The sequence below is a fragment of the Miniopterus natalensis genome, chromosome 1 (genome assembly GCF_054644295.1).
Source record: "Miniopterus natalensis isolate mMinNat1 chromosome 1, mMinNat1.hap1, whole genome shotgun sequence".
In the NCBI taxonomy this organism is placed as follows: domain Eukaryota; kingdom Metazoa; phylum Chordata; class Mammalia; order Chiroptera; family Miniopteridae; genus Miniopterus; species Miniopterus natalensis.
In genome coordinates this window covers 7,218,260-7,240,453 of record NC_142081.1, presented here as the reverse complement: position 1 = coordinate 7,240,453, position 22,194 = coordinate 7,218,260, and the positions used below count along the sequence as shown (strand labels likewise).

The 22,194-nt window shown below is 51.7% G+C and overlaps 1 protein-coding gene and 1 pseudogene across 1 annotated transcript in view; one reads left to right on the top strand and one right to left on the bottom strand.

Annotated features, from left to right (window-relative positions):
• Window positions 1-22,194, bottom strand: part of CLMN (calmin) — an 83,045-nt gene that overhangs the window by 28,984 nt on the left and 31,867 nt on the right. Inside the window, exon 2 of the mRNA XM_087818380.1 lies at window positions 3,419-3,480. Within this exon, the coding sequence (XP_087674506.1) occupies window positions 3,419-3,480 (62 nt within the window). The remainder of the gene's footprint in view (window positions 1-3,418; window positions 3,481-22,194) is intronic.
• LOC148094008 (cytochrome c oxidase subunit 7A2, mitochondrial pseudogene) lies at window positions 2,437-3,074 on the top strand (annotated as a pseudogene).

Here is a 22,194-nt window from a genome sequence, read left to right as displayed (position 1 = left end):
CAAGGGAGCCAAGAGGGAGGCCGGTCCATTGCACCCCCTTCATCAGAGACACTCAGCTCTTATGGGCCTTTGTTTAGAGTCTCAGGTCAGACTTTGCTTGAAGAAAAGTTTCCGTTTAGTGCAGCCTGGTGAAGACTTAACTACAACAGAACCTCCCGTAACAGGGTCCATAAACCTACATTTCTAATGAGCCTCCACCCGAGCCCCGGTTCCATTTACCTGTCAGTATTGGGGCCTTTGGCAACATTAGGATAGTTAGGCTGGGTGCTCTCTGCTCCTGGGTACAATGAAAGGGGATGTTCACAGAGGAGATGAGGGGACATTTAAAGGGGGTGGGCAGCTATAACCAGCAGGAGACCTGGGGTAAGGAAAGCCTTGGAAACACGAGGGAGCTGTGGCCCAGGCACCCTTTCCTCCGGGAAGGCCTCCTTCCCCAGGCAGCCTTGGAGGGCCCGTGTTTTCTATTTTATTAGGGAAGGTGGCATTTCCTCAGGCCTCATAAGAGCCCCTGACCCCCCGGTGAGTCCAAACACAGGGCGATTCCACCCACAGGTGCGCAGAAAAGGGCTTCGCCTCAAGGGCAGCAGTGACTTTGAACCAAAGGGCAGATTATTTTCTTTGCAAACTCCCATGGCTCCCTGGGCACATTCCAGGCCGAGCACGAGGGCATCGGGTTACAGAGACTCTTACGGAAATATTATTCCTGCTAATGGGAGGCAGAGATCACGAGGCCAGAACAAAACACCCCCGATGGATGGACTAACAACATTTCCAGTGACCAGCCCCGACGGTGGCCAGGGATCGTTTCCATCAACAGTGTCTGTGGGAGCCTCGGAGGCAGCAGCAGCACACGGGGCCTCGGCCAAGGTCCACTCCGCGAGAGGGCAGGAGGAGAAATTGAAACCGCTCCAGAGAAAACAGTCCCGGGGCCCCGAACGTTCCATGGGCTTCATGAGATCGGTATGGCCGAGTAAACAGCACCCCCAGGGCTTTCTTCATGATCTAACTCCTTCGGTAAACGAAGGAATTTTTCCAGGAGCCAGAGCCTCGGTAAAGATTTCTGACAGCCTTCAAATTGCAGTTAAGCCCAGTTCCCCGAGGACCTCCTGGGTTTCCTCTACATGAAAGGTTGCTCTTGAAAGTCTCAGGGTTGGAAACGCGGCTGTTAATTTTGCCCTGTTTATTAGGCATGGGTTTCAGGTGCTGTCTGATTTATCTTCAGAGTGGGTGCTGCCCACCTGCCCGGCGGAAGGAGCCGGGGCGCGGCCAAGGGGAAAATCCCTGATAGGATAAATGCTAAGAGGCTCGTTTGGGGCCGTGAGTGAGGGACGGGTATTTGCTGTATTACCCTCTGTACTTCCCTGTATTTATTTTTTAATTAAAAAAAGAATGAAAGAAAGAAAGACAGACACCACGGCCACATGCTGTCCACCAGGAGGGATCCAGCTACCCAGACACACATCAGGCGTTCATTTAGGAGTTCAGTGAACTCAGGTTTGGGAAACGGTTCTCCTTTTCTCCAGAAATAACATTTCACTTTATGAGCCCTGCCGAAAATGCACCCACAGTCCAAATAACTGGCAATGATTTCTCACACTTCATCCACGATAGGCAGTCTCTCACCTGAAGAGTTCAGGAGCCTCCTGGGTCAAGTGTACCCTGTTCTACAGGTGGGGGACAGAGGTGTGGGTGGCCCAGTGCTGCTCGGGAAATATCACAGGCCCCGAAAGTCAACTCTGTGAATGGGAATTACGGGCAAGGGCTCCACTTCCTACAAACCACATTTATTTCCTCTGCTTTCTAATCATTTTGATGGTTCCCTCTAAGAACCTTCATTTTGGTTAACTCTAAGGACAGTTACTCCTGTGCCTGTGAGAGGACAGGAGAGAAGGTAACAAACCTGCCTGAACTAACGTGGGCACTGGAATACCTCCAGGTTTAAAAGGAAATGAGACTGCTGGCTGGGTCTGTTTGGAGAACCAGATAGCAGGATTTCAGAAGAAATGAAATGAGTGGAAGGAAGCCTGATCCGCCAGCTTTCTTATAAAGAAAGCCAGCCCCAGGCAACACTGAACGTTCAGGGACATAAGGAGGGCTGGGATTTCTCTCTGGAGCTGCCTGCTGGCATCCCTGCCCCTCTGGGGCTCATCCTTCCCTCTGCTATGAGCAGGTGAGCGGTTCTGCTGCTTTTGTCTTATGCTGTGCCTGCCCGAGGGGACTGCAGACAAAATGCAATTGAAAACTGCAGGCCAGAGAAGGTCAGACAGAAAGAACAGGGGAAAGGAAGGCCACAAAGTTGAATCCTCAGAAGCCACAGGGAGAGCGTCCCCCTTGGTGGTGGGACTGCAGGAAGTCATTGCACCTGCTTCCTTATTTATAACAGGTTGGGGAGGTGGGGGTAATAAGGGTCGTCATGGGGATTAAAGGAGATATGTGATGCCTGGGGCACCCAAAGGGGCAGGTAATGTTACTGATCAATAGCAACATTACGTGGTTAACGGGAATCTGGCTTTGTGAGAAGGTGTCAAGGGTTCTTGCATAAATCAATCCAAATTCCTACAAAAGTCTTAATGAGAGCCCCACCCTCCGCCTGCAAACCAGAATTCAAGATCCCCCCTCGTCTCTTGTCCATGGAAGTGTCTGGGTTGTACAATAGCGAATGTCTCCTAACGTCTGCTCATCTGTTTAAAGACAGACCTCCTGGGTGTGGCGACATTCGCTCCCAGCGTTCCGCTGTGGCACTTGGTGGGCAGTAACTGAGTCGACGTGCTGCGAAATCTGCCGGCTCTTTGTCAGATTGCCCAGAGGACCATTCGCACTGCTACACGCGGGCAGCTTGAAAATAAAGTTCCAGGGAAACAAATCATATTTCAGGAGGACAGTGGAATTCCAGTGCCTCTGAAGGGTGGGGTAGCTGGTGCCTCCTGTATAGAGCTGCCGTGATTCTTACAGTTGGTGGCACAGCAAACGCCGTATATCAGCTGGCTGTGGCTTCACTTCCCAAGAAGCAGGACTGACTTCAGTTATACTCCCAGCAGTCAGCTGGGTCGGTTTCACTCAGCTCTCTATGGGCCAGGAAGCTGATAAAATACCGAGTTCTTCTTTGGGGGTCAATATCTATTGACTTGTACTAACTGCCACCCATAAAGCAGTCTTTACCATGGAAAAAAAAAAGGTAGACCTTTCCTTCCCCAAGTGGACTAACAGCCCCAAGAGGAGAGAACAGCGCCTTACTTACCTCCGTGTTCCCAGCCGGAGCTTGATACCAGGCAGTGAGCACGCACTGGATAGATGTTTGAATGAATGAGTGACAATAACAACAGAGAACACAGAGCCGCCGTGTCCCCTCCCCAGGCTACTGAACTGTACACTGAGTCACAGATGAACCCGTCAGTTACCAACACCCAGCGCCGCTTACCTTCTCTAGATGCAGGTTTATCCACCGAGTGAAGGTCCTCTTCTGCACATTTTCCCGCTCCACTGCAAACAAAGAAACGCCATTAGCCGGGCAAAGAGAAATACGCACAAGATCCCACCCTCCTCTTCCCCAGGGGGATCCCAGGCAGATGGCAGACAGAGCCCAGGAGGGTCCCGGGTACGAATGAACGAACGCAAGGGGGTTAGCAAGGGGTTGGGTGGCACCTATAATCCGTTTCCCCAGCCGCACCGCACTCCCCAGCATCTTCAGTAGATTAAATACCCAAAATTCAGACACACATAACAAAACGTCCTACACAACCTCAGGTGAGCATCTGGGCATTTGACTCTCTCCAGCTTAAGGAGCGCTGGTGGTGAGATACAAATTAACACAAATTAATACCTGCCTGGCAGGGGCGACGGGCCCGAGGAGCTGGGACACCTGAGAGACAGGGCGTGCGGAGGCCAGCGATTAGGAATTGGGATGCAGGCTCCGGAATGCGCCCGAGTGTGGCGGAAAGAATTGACAGTCCTGGGTGGGGCTCTCGGGCCTTCACCTCCCAGCTTTTTGTCCTTGGGGCAGTCGCCCATCTCCATGTCTATCTGCTCACTCCCAGGCTGCCCTAAGATACCTGCGATCCTGCAAGCCACCTCAACACAGTGCCTGGCACAATGGCTGCTCTTTTTTTTTTTTTTAGTCACTATTATTTCTAGAGTCAAGAAACACTCAAGCTCCTTCAGGAAGGGCGCATCCTGCAGGAGTCTGCAGAGCCTCAGAGAGCCGGAGCCATAAACCCACACAGGCTTCTTAGGAAAGCTTTCCTCTCCGAGGGTTGCTCCCTCTGGCCAGCGCTGACCGCGTCCTGGACACTTTGTTTCCGTTCATCTTTAACCCTGACAACACTGCCTGTGGAGTAGAAACTTATTTTACAGATGAACAGGAAGGGGCTCCGAGAGGTACCCCGACTCGCCCAGGGCACCTGCTGGACAGTCAGAGCTGGGCATTGCCCTCTGGTCTGTCTGCCCCCCATCGGCACAAGGAAAATAGGGGTCTGTGTTTGAATCCCAGGTCTTGCAATTATAGCAAAAACATCTGCAATAATAATAATAATAGAAAAATATTTACCAAGCACTCACTATGGGGCAGGTACCCATCTAGGCACTTTATCCGAATTCGCTAATTTAATCCTTACTACCACCCTTGGGGGCGGACGGGAGACCTGGGGCACCTGCCCAAAGTCACGCAATTGCTAAGGTTAACGCTCCTACTTTGCAGGTGAAGAAACTGGGGGTCACAGATAGCAAATAAGCAGCCGAGTTGGGACTCGGAGCTGGATTCTGTGCTTCTTCCACTCCCTCCTGAGCTCCGTGGCATTCGCTGGACGGGGGTCTTAGGAGCGGGGGAGTTTTGAGATGGGTGGTGGGTGCCAGTCCCAGGGTTGGGCCCACCAGCAGCCCCACAGCTCCAGCCGCCACACCTCTCAGGAAGCTTGAAATGCCGGCATCGGCTGACTCCCCGCTTACCAAGCTCTGGATTTCAACATGTTGGAAGAACACATCACACGTACTTAAAGCCATTTCCCATTTCTTTAGCAATAAGAACATGAGAAGCAATTCAGCTGCGGGAGGGAAAAGGCTCCAGTTTTCTGTAACGACTGCGGTTCCTTTTTCCTCTCAGCCTCATTACTGGGCAGATAGTGGTGCCCATAAATCAAATTTTAATATTGTGCCCTTCAGTCTTTTTAATTGAAGAGCCAGCAGACAGTAATGATGCTTTATGTGGCCGATTCTCTCTCATTTCCCTCCCTTTCTGTTAGGGAAGGTCACTGGCAAGTGGGCACAAGGATTACGTGTCTAATTCCAGTAAACTGTTTCTTGAGGAGGGAGAAAGGAAAAGAAGTGAGAGAAATGAGGTAGGGAGGGGGCGCATTTGCTGAGTGACAGTCTCAGAGCTTTCCTGAAGGTTGGAGACACCCTGCCCCAAGCCCCGCTTGAGACCTTTCTGCCTCTGCAGTGCTTCCCATAGGAAGGGTGTCCCATAGTTTAGTGGCCGTCCCTCTGTCGCTGGGCACTTAGCCGTTTCCCGTTCTCACTGTTACGAGCATCCCTGTGTAAGCATCTGGGCGTGTGGTTCTTTGTGCACAAGCCTGTGAACGTATTTCTCATGCCTGACGACTAAAGTGAAACTGCTGGGTCTTAGTGGTAGGCACATTTAAAATTTTAATAGCTACTTCCAAATCGCCCTCCCCAAAGGCTGCCCCAGTTTATACCTTCACCCCCAACTGTCTTTAAACAAGTTTATGGGGATTGTAAAGTATTTACACACACATTCAAACACCCAGGCTGGTTTCTCCATATGGCTTCGGAGAGAGCAAAGTATGAAACAAAGTGCATTCAGGGAAAGCTTGAGAGAACGTGGGTGAGCCTGCTGGTTTAATTGTGCAGAAAGATGTAAACAAGGAAGTGGGTGTCCGTTAGTCTATATGTGCCCCATCCATCCATCCATCCATCCATCCATCCATCCATCATCTTTCCATCCAACCATGTATCCATCCATCCATCCATCCATCCATCCATCCATCCATCCATCCATCCATGTATCTATCCACCCATTCATCCACCCATCCATCCATCTACCCATCTTTCCATTGAACCACATATTTATCTATCTATCCATCCATCCATCATCCATCCATGTATCTATCCATCCATCTGTCCATTCATCCACCTATCTCTCTATCCAACCACATATTTATCTATCCATCCATCCATCCATCCTTCCATTCAACCATGTATCCATCAATCCATCCATCCACCCACCCATCCTACTAGTTGATACTTATTCAATTATTACATGCCAGGAACTATGCCAGACCCCGTGAGCAAAATCAGATAAAGAATTAAGCAAAGAATCAGCATTCCAAGAATTCACAGCCAAGCAGGAGAGAAAACATGGACACCACAGAGCACACATGTAAGGAGAAATGAATGAGAAGTGTCCAGGGCTGAGGGCATGGGAAGAGGTGGTTTCAGACCCCAATGGGTACTCCTCCAAAAACTCTAAGAGGATCCCACAGTACATGTGGGACACGGAGGGGTTCCTGAAGGCAAGGACAATATTTCTCACTGTGCCCTGATCCAGAGCCACCCTCTGGGAGGCTTCACTTTCATTCTAGCCATGGCCCGTGGGTGAATCTGGGCACAGATCAGCCTCAACAGCAAAGCTGACCCAGGGGGCGGGGGCAAGGTGGTGACTGAAGATATGAGGGGATCATGAGATGAAATCACAAATAACAGACAAGTCCCAAACTAAAATCGGGCACAGAGACCACATTTTCTGGACCTGAAACTGGGACACACCATTTAATCCACAGGAGAGAGAGTGCGTGAATTTAGCCTGCCCCAGAACATCCACGTGAGAGCCACACACCATTAGCTGGGCGACCTTGGGCATGTTCTAACTTTCAAAATACTTTGCCTCAGTCTCCCCTCTACAGAGGGGGGAAAACTGTGCTCCCCTCACAGGCAGGCTGTAAGATTCAGTGGGGTCACCCCCGAAGGCATCCCCAATAGCTGTCCCATAGGCCACTTCCCCACCCCCACCGTCCCACGGCATGCCCCGGCCTTGGGCTATTGTGTCTGGTGTCCGACACAGAGGTCTGACGCCCTTTCATGGCTCTCTCCATTCCGAAGTGCCCACCCCCCTCCTGCAGGCCTTTTCTACTTCTGGCTTGCCAAGACTCCATAAACTTTATATAGTTTCCATAAATCCAACGGCCCCTTTTTTCCACCGCACCTATCACATTGTAAAGGTGTAGGAAACCGTTTCTCGGGCAGGGTCTGGCCTTCTCACGCAGTGTTTGTGGGGCCCGGTGTGGGTTTACTGGGCAACAACAAAGTAATAACCGTGCTGTAAAATCACCCTCCCTGGCTCTGCCTGGCTGGCCGGGGTGCCCGGGTGCTGGCCAGGAAGAGGAGGAGCGCACCGGGCCCGGGGCTCCCGGGACAGAGCTGGGACGGGAGGCCCAGCCTTCAGGCTCAACTCCACCATCTCAGTTCCCAGCCATGAGTCTGGTCGCTGCTTTGCCAAAAACAGACAAGGTGAAAATGAGAAGTCTGCCATTCCTTTCTTCTGTAGGCCATCCGCGCAGGCTTGGGAGCTGGGAGTCACAGAGAGAGGGGCACAGCTCTGAGCGCAAATAGTTTCCGTTACACATGTGGCCTTTTTTCCCTCTGTCCACATTCCCCTCACACCTACATCCTATGTCCTATTTCCTCTATAATTAAAACCATACAGGAAAGCAGAGAGAAATAGATCTAAAATATCTCGAAATCTCATCCTACCCAGAGATCACCACTATTGACATTTTATAGACCATCCTTCCAGAACCCCCCCAACATGCATGCAGCTAATGCATATAGATAGATACCACTGCACTTAATTTCAATGTGATCAGTGAACAACTCAGCGTTTCTAAAGCAGGGCCCACGGATCACAGTATCAAGAGCTTCTGGGGTGACAGTTGACACGCTAACTCCTGGACCCCGTCCATGACCTACTGACCCACTCTCTCTGGGGCTGAGGCATTTTAACCAGCTTGGAGGTGACGACGGTGCACAATTTGAGATGCAGGGTGTGAACTGGGAAGAGACAAGTGGCACAATTCCTTGGTCACCCTTGGGCGGAGTAGGGAATGCAATAGGAATGTCACCTGGTGCGGGAGAAACATCAAACAGTCTGGAGCCAGCACACAGCTCCACCACAGACCACAGGACACAGGATGGGGAGAGGACTATGACCCCCAGGCTTGCTACCATCACATGTGATATCGCTTACTGACCCTGGGCAAGAAAAGGTCACTTCCTGTCCTGTGTCCAAACGGTTCTTCTGGTAGTGGCTGCAGTCACTGAATTCCTACAGCTGGGAGGCCTCTGAGTCTCCTGAAAGATGACTCAGAATTCACCTGGGAGGACTGAACTCCTAGAGAGAGATGGGTCCTGTGATGTCCGTCCAGGTGAGTTGGTGGGAGCATTTGCTTCCAGCTTCAGGGGTGCTGCCTGGCAGGAGGAGGGAGGCAGATGGGAGAACTGTGACCCCATTGCTATGTGCTCATTCCTCCAAGCCAGAGGGCAGGAGGCTACAGGTGTGGACTGGACAGATACCCAGTGGCCCACCTGAACCTGACACCAGGACAAAAGCTCAGGGTGAGCTGCAGAAAGCTCACCTCCCTCCACCACTGAAGCGGATACACAAAAGGAGACATGCAAATTAGGGCGCCCACCCCAAGCAGAGGCTGTGAGGCCTTGAAAGCCGCAGCCAGGGGGCCTGGCAGCAGCAGCCATCACTTCCTGCGCCCAAGCACCACAGGCGTCATCCTCTATCTACCGATATTCCTGTGAAGCCCGTCTAGAGCTGCCCCCATTTCACAGAGGAGGAGACTGAAGCACAGAGTTTAAGTAACCTGGCTTCTCACTGGAAGGGCAGGATTTGAACTGGGCTCCAGGGTGACACCGCCCGATGTGCCTCCCACATGTTTGCAGGGTCCTCCTGGCGACCTCAGTCGGCTTCTCCCATGAATCCCCTGGGGCTCTACTCCTCAGACAGGCTGCTGGTCTCAGTGTCCCCATGCTAGGAATACCCTGTACAGGTCAGAGCCCTCCTGGCCAGGCTCTCGGCCAGGGGTGCTCAACCAGGGGTGCCTCTGCCCCCAGGGGACATTTCGCAGGGGCTGGAGACAGCCTTGATTGTCATGACTGAGGGGACATTCTACTGGCATCTAGTGGGTAGAGGCCGGGGACACTGCTCAACACCCTGCAGTGCCCAGGACAGCCCCATGCAGCAGCTATGAGTCCTTGAAAGCAGCAGACTCTTTGTCACCTGCCACAACACAGAGGGACCAGGCCTTGAGTGTCAGCAGCGCCAGGGCTGAGAAAGCCTCCAGGGAGCCTGTGTGACCGCCTCAGGTTGTTCCTACCTCAGCCTTCTCCCCACAGGACACAGAGAAGTTTCAAACAGGAGGGCCTGGCTCTGAGGGAACTTGAACACAGGAGGTTCTGCTCCCAGGGCCTCGGTTCACCCATCTGTACAGTGGGAATCACTGTACCAACTTCAGTGGCCTCGAGGCTCAAATACATTAGAGCTGTGTTTGCCATACCACATGCAGGCAGGCAGGTGACAGAGTCCACCAGCTGACTGTCACCAGCCCGCACATGGGCACCCACTGCCGCCGGCCCTCGGGCGGCCCCCGCCTGCTGGGCTCCCGGGGCCGGGGCCACGTCTGGACGCGCCAGGCCCTGCCCGGTGGTTTCGCTCCTTTCCCATCTTTCAACACCTCCCAGAAACACAACCTCATTACACGGCCCCATGCTGGTTCACTTGAGAAATAAAACTCAGAAACAAATTAAACGGCAATTTCTTTTCAAACAGGAGAGGGGCCAGGCTCGGGAACAGCAGGCCGCCGTCCCTTGGTTCCGACTCCTGGGGACCACCTCCCCCACCGGCCCGGCGCTATGAAAGCCAGGCCTCCACGCGGGCCGCACCGGCGCTGACTTTTGCATTTAATTTCCTTTGTTTTTCCTCCCCGAATGTTTGCTCTGACCCAAGTCCCTTTTATCGAGACTTCGGTAATAAAATGTAAAACCCTCCTTGGGACCACAGACCGAGCCGCGTGCAACTCCTACAAATAAATGTGCAGAGAAGTGGCCGCCGGGGCTGGCGGCGCCTCACCCCCTGCTCCTCCGAAGCCTCCTCTCCTCTGTCCCTTGTGCAGGCCGGGGATGCGGGGACCCGGGGCTTGAGGACAGAGAGGGAGCAGCCTGCTCAAGTCGGCACAAACCGGTGGTCTCCCAACCCGCCCCCATAGAGACAAATAAAACTGCCAAACTCATTCTAACTGGGGACTTAAATCCAATTCTCTCACGGGTCCCAGAGGCCACCAATTAACAGACCACGCTCTGCACCGCTCTGCCCTGCTTCTCAGCTGCTCCAAAACACATAACCCAGGGCTCCAAAGGGCTAGTCCCAATTACACACCAAATTAAGTTTTAAGCTATATATATAGGGCTGGTGCCTGTAACTAAAATAAAAAATAAACCCGCTCCAGTTTTTTTTCTGAGAGTGAGTCTAACCTCAGTGCTAAACCTCAGCCCACCTTGATTTATTTATGACAGATGACGCCAGCCAGCCATAAAAACCCAAGCTCAGGAAAAGGGATTTTTAACATCCACCCAGATGGGCAGACCGGGGGGACAGGACCAATCCCGGCAGACTGCCCGGACGCGAGCAGCTGCAATTGAGACAGGGCTCAAGGGGTGTTGTACAGGTCGTGCCCATGCCCATCCAGGCAGCACACAAAGAGGACACTCAACCACAGGTAATAGAGGGGGACCCTGTCCTCATGGGGTTCCTTTGCCAGGTTCCAGAAGGAGGGATGGAGAGAGAGGGAGGAGGGAGAGAAGGAAAGAGGGAAGGAAGACAGGGAGATAGAAAAATATTCTCTTCACACGCCGGGAAGTCTTACCTCTTGTGCCCCTGAGCCCTTGGGGGACCGAAGTTTCTGTTGAGGACCACAAATTTTGGTGATATTTTTATACCAGTGTTTTCTTGAAAGTATTCTGGTTTCTGAATATAAACTTGAGTAACTTCTAAAGTAGTGTTTTCCAAATCATATTCTGCAGGGTACCGCTTCTAAAAGACCTCTCAAAAGAGGAGCCCAACGTCCTGGATATTTATGATCAGTATATTAAAGGCTCTGAGAAGTTCTGCAACAAAGACATTGGCTTAATTTGTCTAAACTAAGCTCATTTGAAGCCAGACCCCTTCTCTGAGTAAAACTAATCACAACTTCCTTGTAAGAATTCTGCTTTGGAAATTTAGAGAGATGTTCGTTAGAGGGCTTTGTGTTGGGGGAGATGTCTCCATGGGAGGGTCCACACAGCCACTGAATCAGGCAGCCACACATCCTGTGACACAGACGACCACATGCTGGCCAAACCCTGTTTCTTCTTCCTCTTGGGCACTCAGCCAAACTACATTTCCTAGCGTCCCTTAAGGTCGCAGGGCCCAGAGTGTGGACAGGTGGGTGCGACCAGCAGTCCTCCATGCCTTGTGCCACTACACAGGGGCAACACAAAGGACGCAGAGGAAGACAGAGCCACAAGAGGGCAGGAGTCCAGACTCCCGGTCTCCCTTGGGCTAGGATGGCCCAGCAGAGATGCCCATGAGGGATACCATTGTTGGACCACCGGGAGAGTAAGAAATACACCTTCACAGTCACTTTGGGGCTGTTGCTATAGCAGTTGTCCGCCCTGGCTAATGCCCATCTTGGGTGGGAAGCAGGCCCCCACTGAGAGGGAGGAAGGGAGGAAGCCCACGTCCACCAAGCCTCTTCCAGGCAGGGAGAATCCCTCGACACCCGCCGCAACCTCGGCAGGCAAGGCGTGATGAGAAACTGTCTCAGAGAGGACGTGACCTGCCCCAGCATTTGGTGGCTTAGCTCAGACAGCCTAGTCACTGTGAGCCAAGCCCCTCTCCCCGGTGCCACGCTGGCTGCTGACCCCTGCAGAGCAAATCTTACTGAAGAACCTTCCTGAAGGTGTTCCACGCCCGGGACAGCTCACCTGCAGAATGAAGGCTGCCCTGGCGCTTCGTCCCCTAGGAGTGGAGCTTAACAAGCCTAATAGGGAGCATTAGCCCAACCTCTCGGGTTCAGCTGTTTCTTAAAAAGGACATTAAAAACACTCGCTTCATACGAATGACCTTGATCTGCATTTTTAAGGACATCTGTCTAAAACACACATACCTTTGAATACTAATATTTTTGTGCATGCAAAGGCCAATCAGCTGCTTGAACCTCCAGGATTAGGGTGACCAACTGTCCCAGTTTGCCCAGGACTAGAGGGGATCCCAGGGCACAGGGTGTTCAGTGATAAAACTGGGAAAGTCCCACACCAACTGGGATGAGTTGGTCATCTAGCTAACAGACCCCGGAGTGTGTCCAGGAGAGCAGGCCCTCACGGGACAGCAGCCGGGAGGAACAGGAGGCCCTGGGATCCTCCTGGGAGAAAAGACATGAATGGAACATGGTTAATATTTGCAAGGTGGTTAATATTTGCAAGGTGGTTAATATTTGCAAGGTGGTTAATATTTGCAAGGGATAAAGCAAACTGTGAAACTCCCATTTACAACTTCTACCTGCCAACAAAAAGCGACACCGGCGTGAATTTAAATTCCTATCCTGAGCAGGAGAGGTAACGACTGGAAACTGTGATGGGGAAAGGCAAGAGGTGTCAAATTCTCCCGGAGCTTGATGTGTCACCAACATTTCACGTTAATTAACACGAGAGACCACAGGTTGCCGGAGCCGGAGCCGGGGGACTGAGCTGTGCCAAGATGACAAATCCGAAGGCTTCACACACCACTGGTCCCTTTGTGAAACACATTTGTTTGAAAACAGACAAAAGTTATTACTTACGTAAATCATCCAAATGTACACACTCATGCATGCCCATGCGTGTGCATGCATATACATACAGACACAGACAGATGCACACACACACACACACACACACACACACACAGCCCTTGCGGTAATGTGGCTCACCTTCATCCCTCTTCAGGGACACGAGTCCTTAGGGTCACCAGAGAGAGTCATCATTACAAGGTGTCCCTTAAGCTGAAGCCCAGTGGTTCAGACCTCAAGGGCTACACTCTGACACGGAGGTCAAGGTCGGGTCACTGTCACTGGGGGGAACTCTTAGAATGCCAAATTCCAGTTCTGTCATCTTAAAAAACTCACTGAGACTAGACCTGTGATTCTCAGCCCTGGCTGCACGTGACAGTCAGTCACCAGGGGAAACTTTAAAAAATCTGCCTGGGCTCCACTCCAAGCTAATTGAATCAGTATCCCCGGGGGCAGGGCCCAGGCCTCTGCATTATGTCAAAGCTCCCTGGGTGATTCTGACACTGAGCTGGCACCTGGAACCACTGCTCTAGGCCAGGAGTTGGCAAAATCTTCCTGTCAAGGGTCAGACAGTGAATGGCTTAGACTCTATGGGCCATATGGTCTCCGATGACTAGTCAACTCCACAGCATGGTAGAAAGCAGCCAAGGCAATACATAAACTGCATGACTATGTTCCAATAAAACTTTATTTATAAGAACAGGCAGTGGGCTGCAGCTTGCCCAGCCACACTGCCAGATATGAGCAGCCTTTCTAGGTCTTACTGATGGCTACACTCATCACAGCCCATCTTTGAACATTCAGTTTCAGGTTCCAGGAGCGGGGTTTGTTTGCTTTTTGCTCACTCTCTTCAGAAAATCGAACAGGTAAAAAAACAGGTTAAAAAAAAAAAATCAAACAAGGACACCTGTAGGTAAAATTTCGGTGTAGATCAAATTTTGCTTGATCTCCCCCATTTTCTTAGCACCATGAGGAACCCAGAATTATTCTGTCCAGCACAGCACTTGCAATCCAGTTTTCTGATTGGAGAGATCTTTAAATACCAAGGGTAGCTCCCATGCAACACTGCCATCAAGGCAGTCATTCAGAGTCTGCTTGAATGCCTCCCAGGATGAGGAGCTCAGTACCTACCCTAAATTAGGCTTCCAATATCTCAAAGCTTGTCTTGTGGAAAAGGGGATGTTTCAGTGGGTACAATTAGGACCAAAAGGAGGTAGGGACAACAGGTTTCGACCCTGCCACGCCCTGGCTTTGGGGTCCGTGGGACCCCCGTACTTCTCCTAAAGTAATTGCAGCTTTTTAGCTTAACTGTGCTCCTGTGGGTTTCTGTTGGTTACAGTTAAAAGCACCCTCACTAATTTCTTCAAAAAGCAAACTGCAAAGAAAAAAAAAGAAATGAAGGGAAACCTGTATTTTAGGGAAGGCTTAGGGACGCCAACAGATTGCAATACATGGTCCTTATTTAGTCCTGATTCAAGCAAACGATCTAAAAAAAAGTAATTGAATTCTGAAAGTTTAAAAACATAACTAGATAAACTTTTAGGAAAATATAAAATGTCAAAAGGGGGCAAGAAGAAATAAAGAATTTAAATACATCAATAAATGTTAAAAACAACAACAAAGAATCCTTAATAGGAACAGTCCCGTTTCCCATTTTACAGATGCACTAACCAAGGCAGGGACAAGTTAGGTCGCCTATCTAGTAGGTGGCAGAGCCAGGTTTCACACCCAGGCCTGGCCCCAAAGTCCACGTCCTAACTGTGACACAGCACTGTCTCCTGACCTCGCCTGTGACGGGGACACCACCTGCCACGGTGACTCACAGACTTCAGTAAACCAGGTCAGAAATGGTTAGCAGAGCTATTCTTTCTTCCGATTTAGGTCACTGTCTTGTGCAACACTGCCTGTCACCTGGGCAGGAGCTCTTCAGGTGGACACATACTTTCGGCAGCTGTGTTATTAGCAATTTCACATACTTCAGTCAGTCCTCCCTCTAAACTACAACTTCTGGGAGGGGCTTCCTGTGGAAGCGGGCCCGAAGGTGGGGAGAGCTGGGGTGAAGACTATTACTTTTATTAGCAGCTGGCCTGTAAATTTTATTTTTTAAAACTATGTGCATATAATTAATAGAAATTTAAGTTTTACTTTAAAAATTACTATGTATTCAACCCTGTGCATGGTGCAAGATTTCTGATCTCTTATCATCAACACCATCGGGGGAAATATTTATAAAATGTAATATGTGAGAAAGGAATTTTCTGTTTAGGAAATTAACAGATGCCTATAACAGAAAACCTTGGAACATACAATAGAAAGAAAAAGTCACATGGATTAAATTATTCCAAGGCAGCTTATTTCCTTCCCTTCTTTCTTTTACATGTTTTTAAATGTTTTGCTTGCTTGCTTTAACATAATTCCAACCATATTACATATGCAATGTGGTATTCTGTGTGGTGGCACTGCTGGTTGCCTGCCCAGATCTTTTCTCACCTTTCCTGAATGGCAGTAGTTTGTTATTATTTTATTTAATAATAAATAATTATTATTATTTATAAATGTTTAAAATATATTAAATATTTAGAAGCTGCTCCTTCTCCATCGCTGTGTTGGGGTTAGGGGGCAGGTAGCTTGTCTTTTAGTTTATAGGCACAAGGAACCAGACACATTCAAACTTGACAGGGAAACTGGCACAGCCCATCATGATCCTGGATTTTGAGCACTGACTACAGCGACTTGAATCAGGACTAAATAAGGACCATGTATTTGCAGTGACACTTTGTGACTGTCCCCGGGGAAGAAGGTGAATGAGTTCTCATATGAAAAGAAGGTATGCATGGACGTTGGGTAGCCAAGGGGCAGACTGTGGCAGACACTGCTGGTTGGCTCCCCAACATCCATCCTTCCCTTCCTCTCAACTAACAGGATCCTAATTTCGAGTGGGCATTTAAAAAGGACCATTCCCCAGCACCCCTGCAGGCGGGGGCAGTCATGGGACAGAGCCCAGCCCATGAAGGGGAGAAGTTCGGGGCAGGGTTTCAGGAGTGCTCTGTGAGAGGGGGCAGGGACCGCTGGTGTGGGCCCCTAACCCTTTAACCCTCTGGCTCCCTAGAATGGGGCTGTGAAGCTGGAAAACCAACCCCACGGCCACTGCTAAGAATGACTGAGCAGTGAACAGGTGTAGCCAGTACCTCGACTGCCCCGCTGGGACCCAGAACCGGCCCCAGGCTGCTCATCTCCAGGCTTCCTCGTATGAGATAAAGAAATCCTCTTGGAGAAAGTCACTGTAAGTTGGGTTTTTGTTACTTGCAGCCAAACGCAATCCTAGTTGATACAACACCCATCTTCTTGCTGTTATAGGCCCATCGTTTGTTAACAGAACACGTACTGAACCTTATCCCTGTTGCTGGACGGCCAGTTCCATTTTCTTTGCCTGCTATTAATACTCCAGTCATAAGCACTTGTATGCATAAGCCTGCGGGCCCTGACATTTCTACAGCACTTCACACTCTGCAGAGCTCCTTCCCCGCATTCTCTCATGCAGCCAGAGGGAACGAATGATCACGATAAGATGGCTCAGCAGCCAAATTATGGGCAACGAGCTCTCCCCGGTGGCCTCTGTCTCCTTTAGGTCCCCCCAGCATCTAGGTTCTGCTCAAAAACCAACCAGCTTCAGTAAATAGCAGCTGCTGAGTCTAACCGAGAAATAAGAAACAGTGACAAGTCATGAAGATCCTGGTTCATGTCATCCAGGCTCTAAAACCCTGCAGATTGGTCCTACTGGAGGTCACCAGGGGAGGCCAGGAAGCCTGCCTCTAACCGCAGGGTGCAAGGAACGAATGAATGTAAGAGACAGAGGCACAAACAAGGGATCGTCAATACTGCATATTGCTCGGGGCCTCTGGGCAACATGGGCGGACTGGACAAAACCCTCGGAGATGAGACAACTGTGTGTGTCAGGGGGTGGGCTGGTGGAGTGGGGGGAGATGGGGAAGGACCTGCCTTAGAAAAGGTGGCCAGGCCGAGGTCTTGAAAAGGCATTAAGAGGGGGTTGCTCTTAATGGCGATGCAGGAAGTCTGCTCCGGGGACCACCTGGAACCAGCATCACCCCCGCTAACCTCTAGGTTTCCTGAGCGTACTTTTTATTTCCCATGTGGCACCGCACTAGCGTCTGCACACAGTGCCCCGTGTAGGGGGGGGGAGAGCGCCAAGGGCCGAAGATAATGTCCACCTTCTCGGCTCTCGGATGATGATGGTCCAGCCACCACCAACCGCCATGCGTTATGAAAAAGCCGGGGCCCTGGCGCCTGGGGTCAGCTTTGCGACGGGGTCCAGCCATTCTGGCTGGAAGGCAAACCCTGTATCCTCGCTGACCGACCCCAGAAACTCAGAGATGTAGTAAAAGAGGCTTGTTTCACACACAATGCATTTAAACACATTTGCTCCTCGCTTGTCCCATTCTGAATGTCTCCAAGTCTATAAATGGAATTCATTTATTACAGAATAGGAAGGATGTGGCGTCAAAGTCACAAAGGTAATCTGTGACCCTTGACTGTGGAAACTAGGAACCTGTACTTATTAGGTGCTGGACACTGTGAGGTGGGGGTTAGTATCCCCATTTTACACATGGGGAAACTGAGACTCAGAGAGGTGAGGGATGTAGTGCTCAGGGTCACAGAGAAAATTAAAAAAAAAGGATTCCAAATGTCTCAGGTAGATGGGGTCTAATCCTGGAGCCAGGGTGTCACAGAAAGAGTCGGGGGCCCTGTTGTTGAGCACCCCCCCTCCCAGGCTCAGTCACTTTTTCATAAGCTGCAGTTGGCACCCTCCCGGGCCCGCTGTTTTTCCGAGACACATCCCTTTGCTTTTGCTTCTCAAAGCTGCAGGCCCAGGTTGTAAGCCCGGGTACGAGGCCTCGGGTCTCTTCACACAGACAGGGTTTCTGCCCTCGGCCCCCGCAGAGGGGATTAGCGAGGCAAAGCCCAACTTGATTGAAAAATAACTTCCCTCCAGGCTGCTTTATGGCTTCCCGCCTCTTCCTTCCAGCTCTTGCTGAGCCTGGCCCCAGGACCAGCGGATTCGGGTGGTCGTCCCCTCCCAGGGGCCGCAAATCACCCAGGAGCACCGGGGGGGGGGGGGGGGGGGGGCAGCAGGCCATGTGCCAGAGAACAGCAGCTTATTAATTAAAAAGTCTAAAAACGGACACAGCCAGCTGTAAGGGGTCAGGTATCCCGCTCCACCATGTGCCAGCTCTGTGATTGTGGGCGACGTGCCTCCCCTCACTGTCCCCATCTGTAAAGTGGGGAAGGGGACAGTCCACAGCACCATAGGGTTGACGTGAGTATAAAATGACTGACATGATTCCAAAGTGCTTAGAAACTGACACTCGGCAGTGACATCAGATGGGCCAGCCCTGGTCCTGTGCCCCAGTGGACACACATTCATCAGACCAGCCAAAGCCGTTTCCGCCACCAATTCTGGGTGGAAATTTGGACACACAGAAGACACCAGAGCAGTGTGCACACAGAGGACCATGTGAGGACACGGGGCAGGCGGCTACCTGCGAGCCAAGGACAGAGGCCTCGGGAGCAGCAGGCCCGCCAGCACTTTCAACCTGGGCTCCCAGCCTCCAGAACCGGGAGAAACACGCCTGTGGCCGAAGGCTCCCGGGGCCTAGGGTAGCCGCTCTAGCAGCCCGGACTTACTGAGACGCCCTGAGCCCATTTTCCCGCCTTCCCGTTTCTGCATCACTGGGGGATTTTTAGGAGCGAATATGTCCTGTTAGAGCAGGACCGGCTGTACTCTTCTGAGCATTTCACTTAAATGCATTATTTTAACCTCTTAATCCTGTGAGGCAGATACTATTATCCCCATGTTAGAGATGAGAAAGCTGCCGCACAGAGAGGTTAGTTAACTTGCCTACAGTCACACAGCTAGACGTGGGCAAAACTGCAATTTGAGGCCCAGCGGTCAGGCCCCAGAGCCCAAGTTCTTGCCCACCGGGATGTACTGTGATTAGTTATATGGGGGATGTACTGTGGTCATATGGGGGGATGTACTGTGGTTATATCCAGGGGGGACACATGGGCACCCTCCACTGAGTCCCCACCACTCACTCCCCTGCAATGGCTTAGGAAGGACTTCCCGGCTGTCATTTTAAACCCAATTCTATTCACAAAACAGGCTCGTGAATGTTTCTGGGAGGGAACTCTGTTGTGGCCTTAGCCACAGTGAATCTCGCCCGAGGAAGTTGTTAACTAGTGGCTCTGTGATTGAGCCGATGGTCACAGAGCCTAGGTGTCATGAGCACAGCTCTCTTCATGAGCACGGCTTCCTCCCAGTGAGCACATCCCCTGGGGTGCCGTGCACCCGCTGAGTATTCCCAGGAGGCCCACCGCTCTCTTCTCAACCATCTCTTAAATGTTCACTCAAGACCCTTAAGTGACCAGACAGAAGACCAGGTGGCTCCTGGCTCAAAGTCCTCTAATTTATTCATTTAAACGTGGAACTGAGCAATGCACTGGACACACAAGGTGAGTCTGTGCTGGTGCAGGGGAGAAACCGCCAAACGCAGGGTCCCAGGCCGCACCTTCCAGGCAAACAGACACAGGAGACCGGAGGGCAGGACAGGGCTCTGGTGTGGATCCGGGCCACCAGCCTCAGGAGCTTCCCGGGTGGGTGGGTCGGAGTAGGCACTTGTAGATCTGCGGGACATCGTGGGCAGACAGGGAAGGGGGACAGGGATGATGACAGCGGAGGCTGCAGGGTGACTAATAATAAACAGTGTGTCCTGACACCTGTTAAACCCAAGCTCCTTGGCAGGGAGGGGCGCTGGGAGAGCTGGGCGCTGACAGAGCCTTGAACGCCACCCAAGGGGGTCCCCTTGGACCAAATACACAGTGAGGCCATTAGTCCCGTGGGTTCCTTACATTAGAAGTCGTGCTCCACCCTGGGCTGCAGTTTAAACAAGTTAGAATCTGAGGAGTCAACCGAAGGCAAGAGTAAAACATCCAACGACACTATGGCCCAGCCCCTGCTGCCAACGGCGTCCAGACGAGGAACTACGTGTCGCTCTTGACGCTCTACAGACAATGGGTCTGAAGTCACTCTCTGGGATGTGAAGGGCGCCAACTGTAAATGAAAGTGTCTCTTCTTTGCCAAAGACGCAGCAGCAGCCATGTAAAATATTGCTAATGGAGCATCTATGTGCTTAGCGTTAAAAATATTTTAACCACACCTCATTCATTTATATTAATCTCTTTCAATTAGCGTGCACGACACAGGGGGTGGGGAGGGGCGAGGGAGCAAACGTTTCTGGAGGCAGGCAGTGGGCTAAGAGCGCTCAGGATCGCCGAGGTGTTTAGCGCCCGCACCGACGGCTCCGAGGGGCATGGAGCTACCACACGCCGACCCGACCCCGGGCCAGGCGTGACCCTGGCACACTCAGGCCTCTCTACAGGGCAGGGAACCTCTCTTTACTAAAGGTCTGCTCTTCTTACCACCCTGCAGTGACCCTGGGGAGCCCCCAAGGCACTTTACCCCACCCCTAGCTCGGGATGTCCTATGTGCCCCAGTCCCCTTTCTGCCTCTGACTGTCGTACGCGGGGCCCCGGGCGCACGATAGGAAACGGGGTTGGCTCTTGTCAACCCGCCTCCCGCTGACGGGACTGCTGGGCCGGCCTACGAACCACACAGGCACGGCTCATCCCAGAGGGGGGTGCACGTGCGTAGGTGCGCCAGATGCCCCCAAAGGGGATGTGCGGAGGCGAGGGGCGGCCTTGGGCTCAGTGAGGTGCCATGTGGGTGACATTAACAAGAGCTGGCCAGGAGCCAGAGGCCCAGGGGCCCGCAGTAAAGAGCGAGAGCCAAAAGGAAAGCGCTGGAAGGAAATGCCTTGAGGGAACAGCGAGTGTGGGGCCAGCACTGCAGCCCCAGAAAACAGCGCATCTCCTGTGTGTGTGTGTGTGTGTGTGTGTGTGTGTGTGTGTGTGTGTGGTGACTGTGGTGTGTCCAGGCATGTGTGGTATGTGACGTGTGTGTGTGTGTGTGTACAGTGGGTGTATTTATGTGTGGTGAGTGTGGAAATATGATGTGTGTGGTGTGCATGTGTATGGTGTGTGTTTATGTACATTTATATTCGTCTGTGGTGTGTGTGTATGATGTATACAGTACATGTGTGCTACATGTGGAGGATGTTTGTGGGCGTATGATATGTGTGGGTATTTGTGTGTGTGTGTTTATGTATGTGTGTGGTGTGTGTGCAACATGTTTGTGCACGTTTGTACGTGTGTGTTTACGTGTGTGTGGTGTGTGCGATATGGTTGTGTGTGTTTGTGTGTGGTATGCATGTTTGTGTGTGGTGTGTGTGCACGTTTATGTGTGTGTTCATGTGTGTGGTGTGGTAGTGTCTGTGTATGTGTGTGTATTTGTGTTTTTGTGTGTGTTTTTGTGTGTGATGTGTGTGTTTATGTGTGTGGTGTATTGGTATTTGTGTATATGTATGTGTGTGGGGTGTGTGTATGTGTGTGGTGTGTATATAGATGTGTGTGTTTATGTATGTGTGGTGTGTGTATTTATGTATATGGTGTATTTGTGTGTGGTGTGTATGCATATGTGTGTGTGCTTGTGTATGTGTGCGTGCGCTCAGGGGACTGCTGAGCCCTGGAGGCTGAACTGAGGAGCAGGCCTGCTAACCAGGGCTGGGACAGGAGACCCAGGCAGACAGCGCCTTCTGTGGGCAGGAATGGAGCGAGGTGACACGGGTGTGTACGTTGTGACACAGGGCAAGCCTGGAAAGCTTGCATGCTGGCTGGACCCTGCCCATCCACCGGCTCCCCCCATACCAGGCTTGACTTCAGGCACAAGGGCAGGAGGAAATGCCTTGTGGACAAGCCTGGCGGTGCCACAACATGTACTTAACAAGGACATGGGAGGACACCCCACCCCCACCTGCCTGGGCCCTCTGGGGTTTCAAGAAACATTTGGGAGGAAACGAAAGGCTGCAGTTCCCACAGAGCTGCTGGGAGCAGGCCAGAGAAAGGCGATCTTGATCTGCTTGGGGTTCCTGTTTTCATGCCTGGCTGCGGGGCTGGGAAAGGAGTTACTTATAGGCTCTCGCCCACCGCCCCCTCCTGGGCGTGACCTCCCTGAGGACCACAGGCCGCCTTATTCCCGAGAGCCCGCCCACTGGCCAGCACAGGGTGGAGAGCTCTCCCCAGTGCCTGCTAATTGTTGAGCTAATTAAGGACAAAAGCATTGTCCAACCCCTCTTCATAACCCAGGACTCCTCAACAGACAAACACGTGGCCCCTGGGGCCT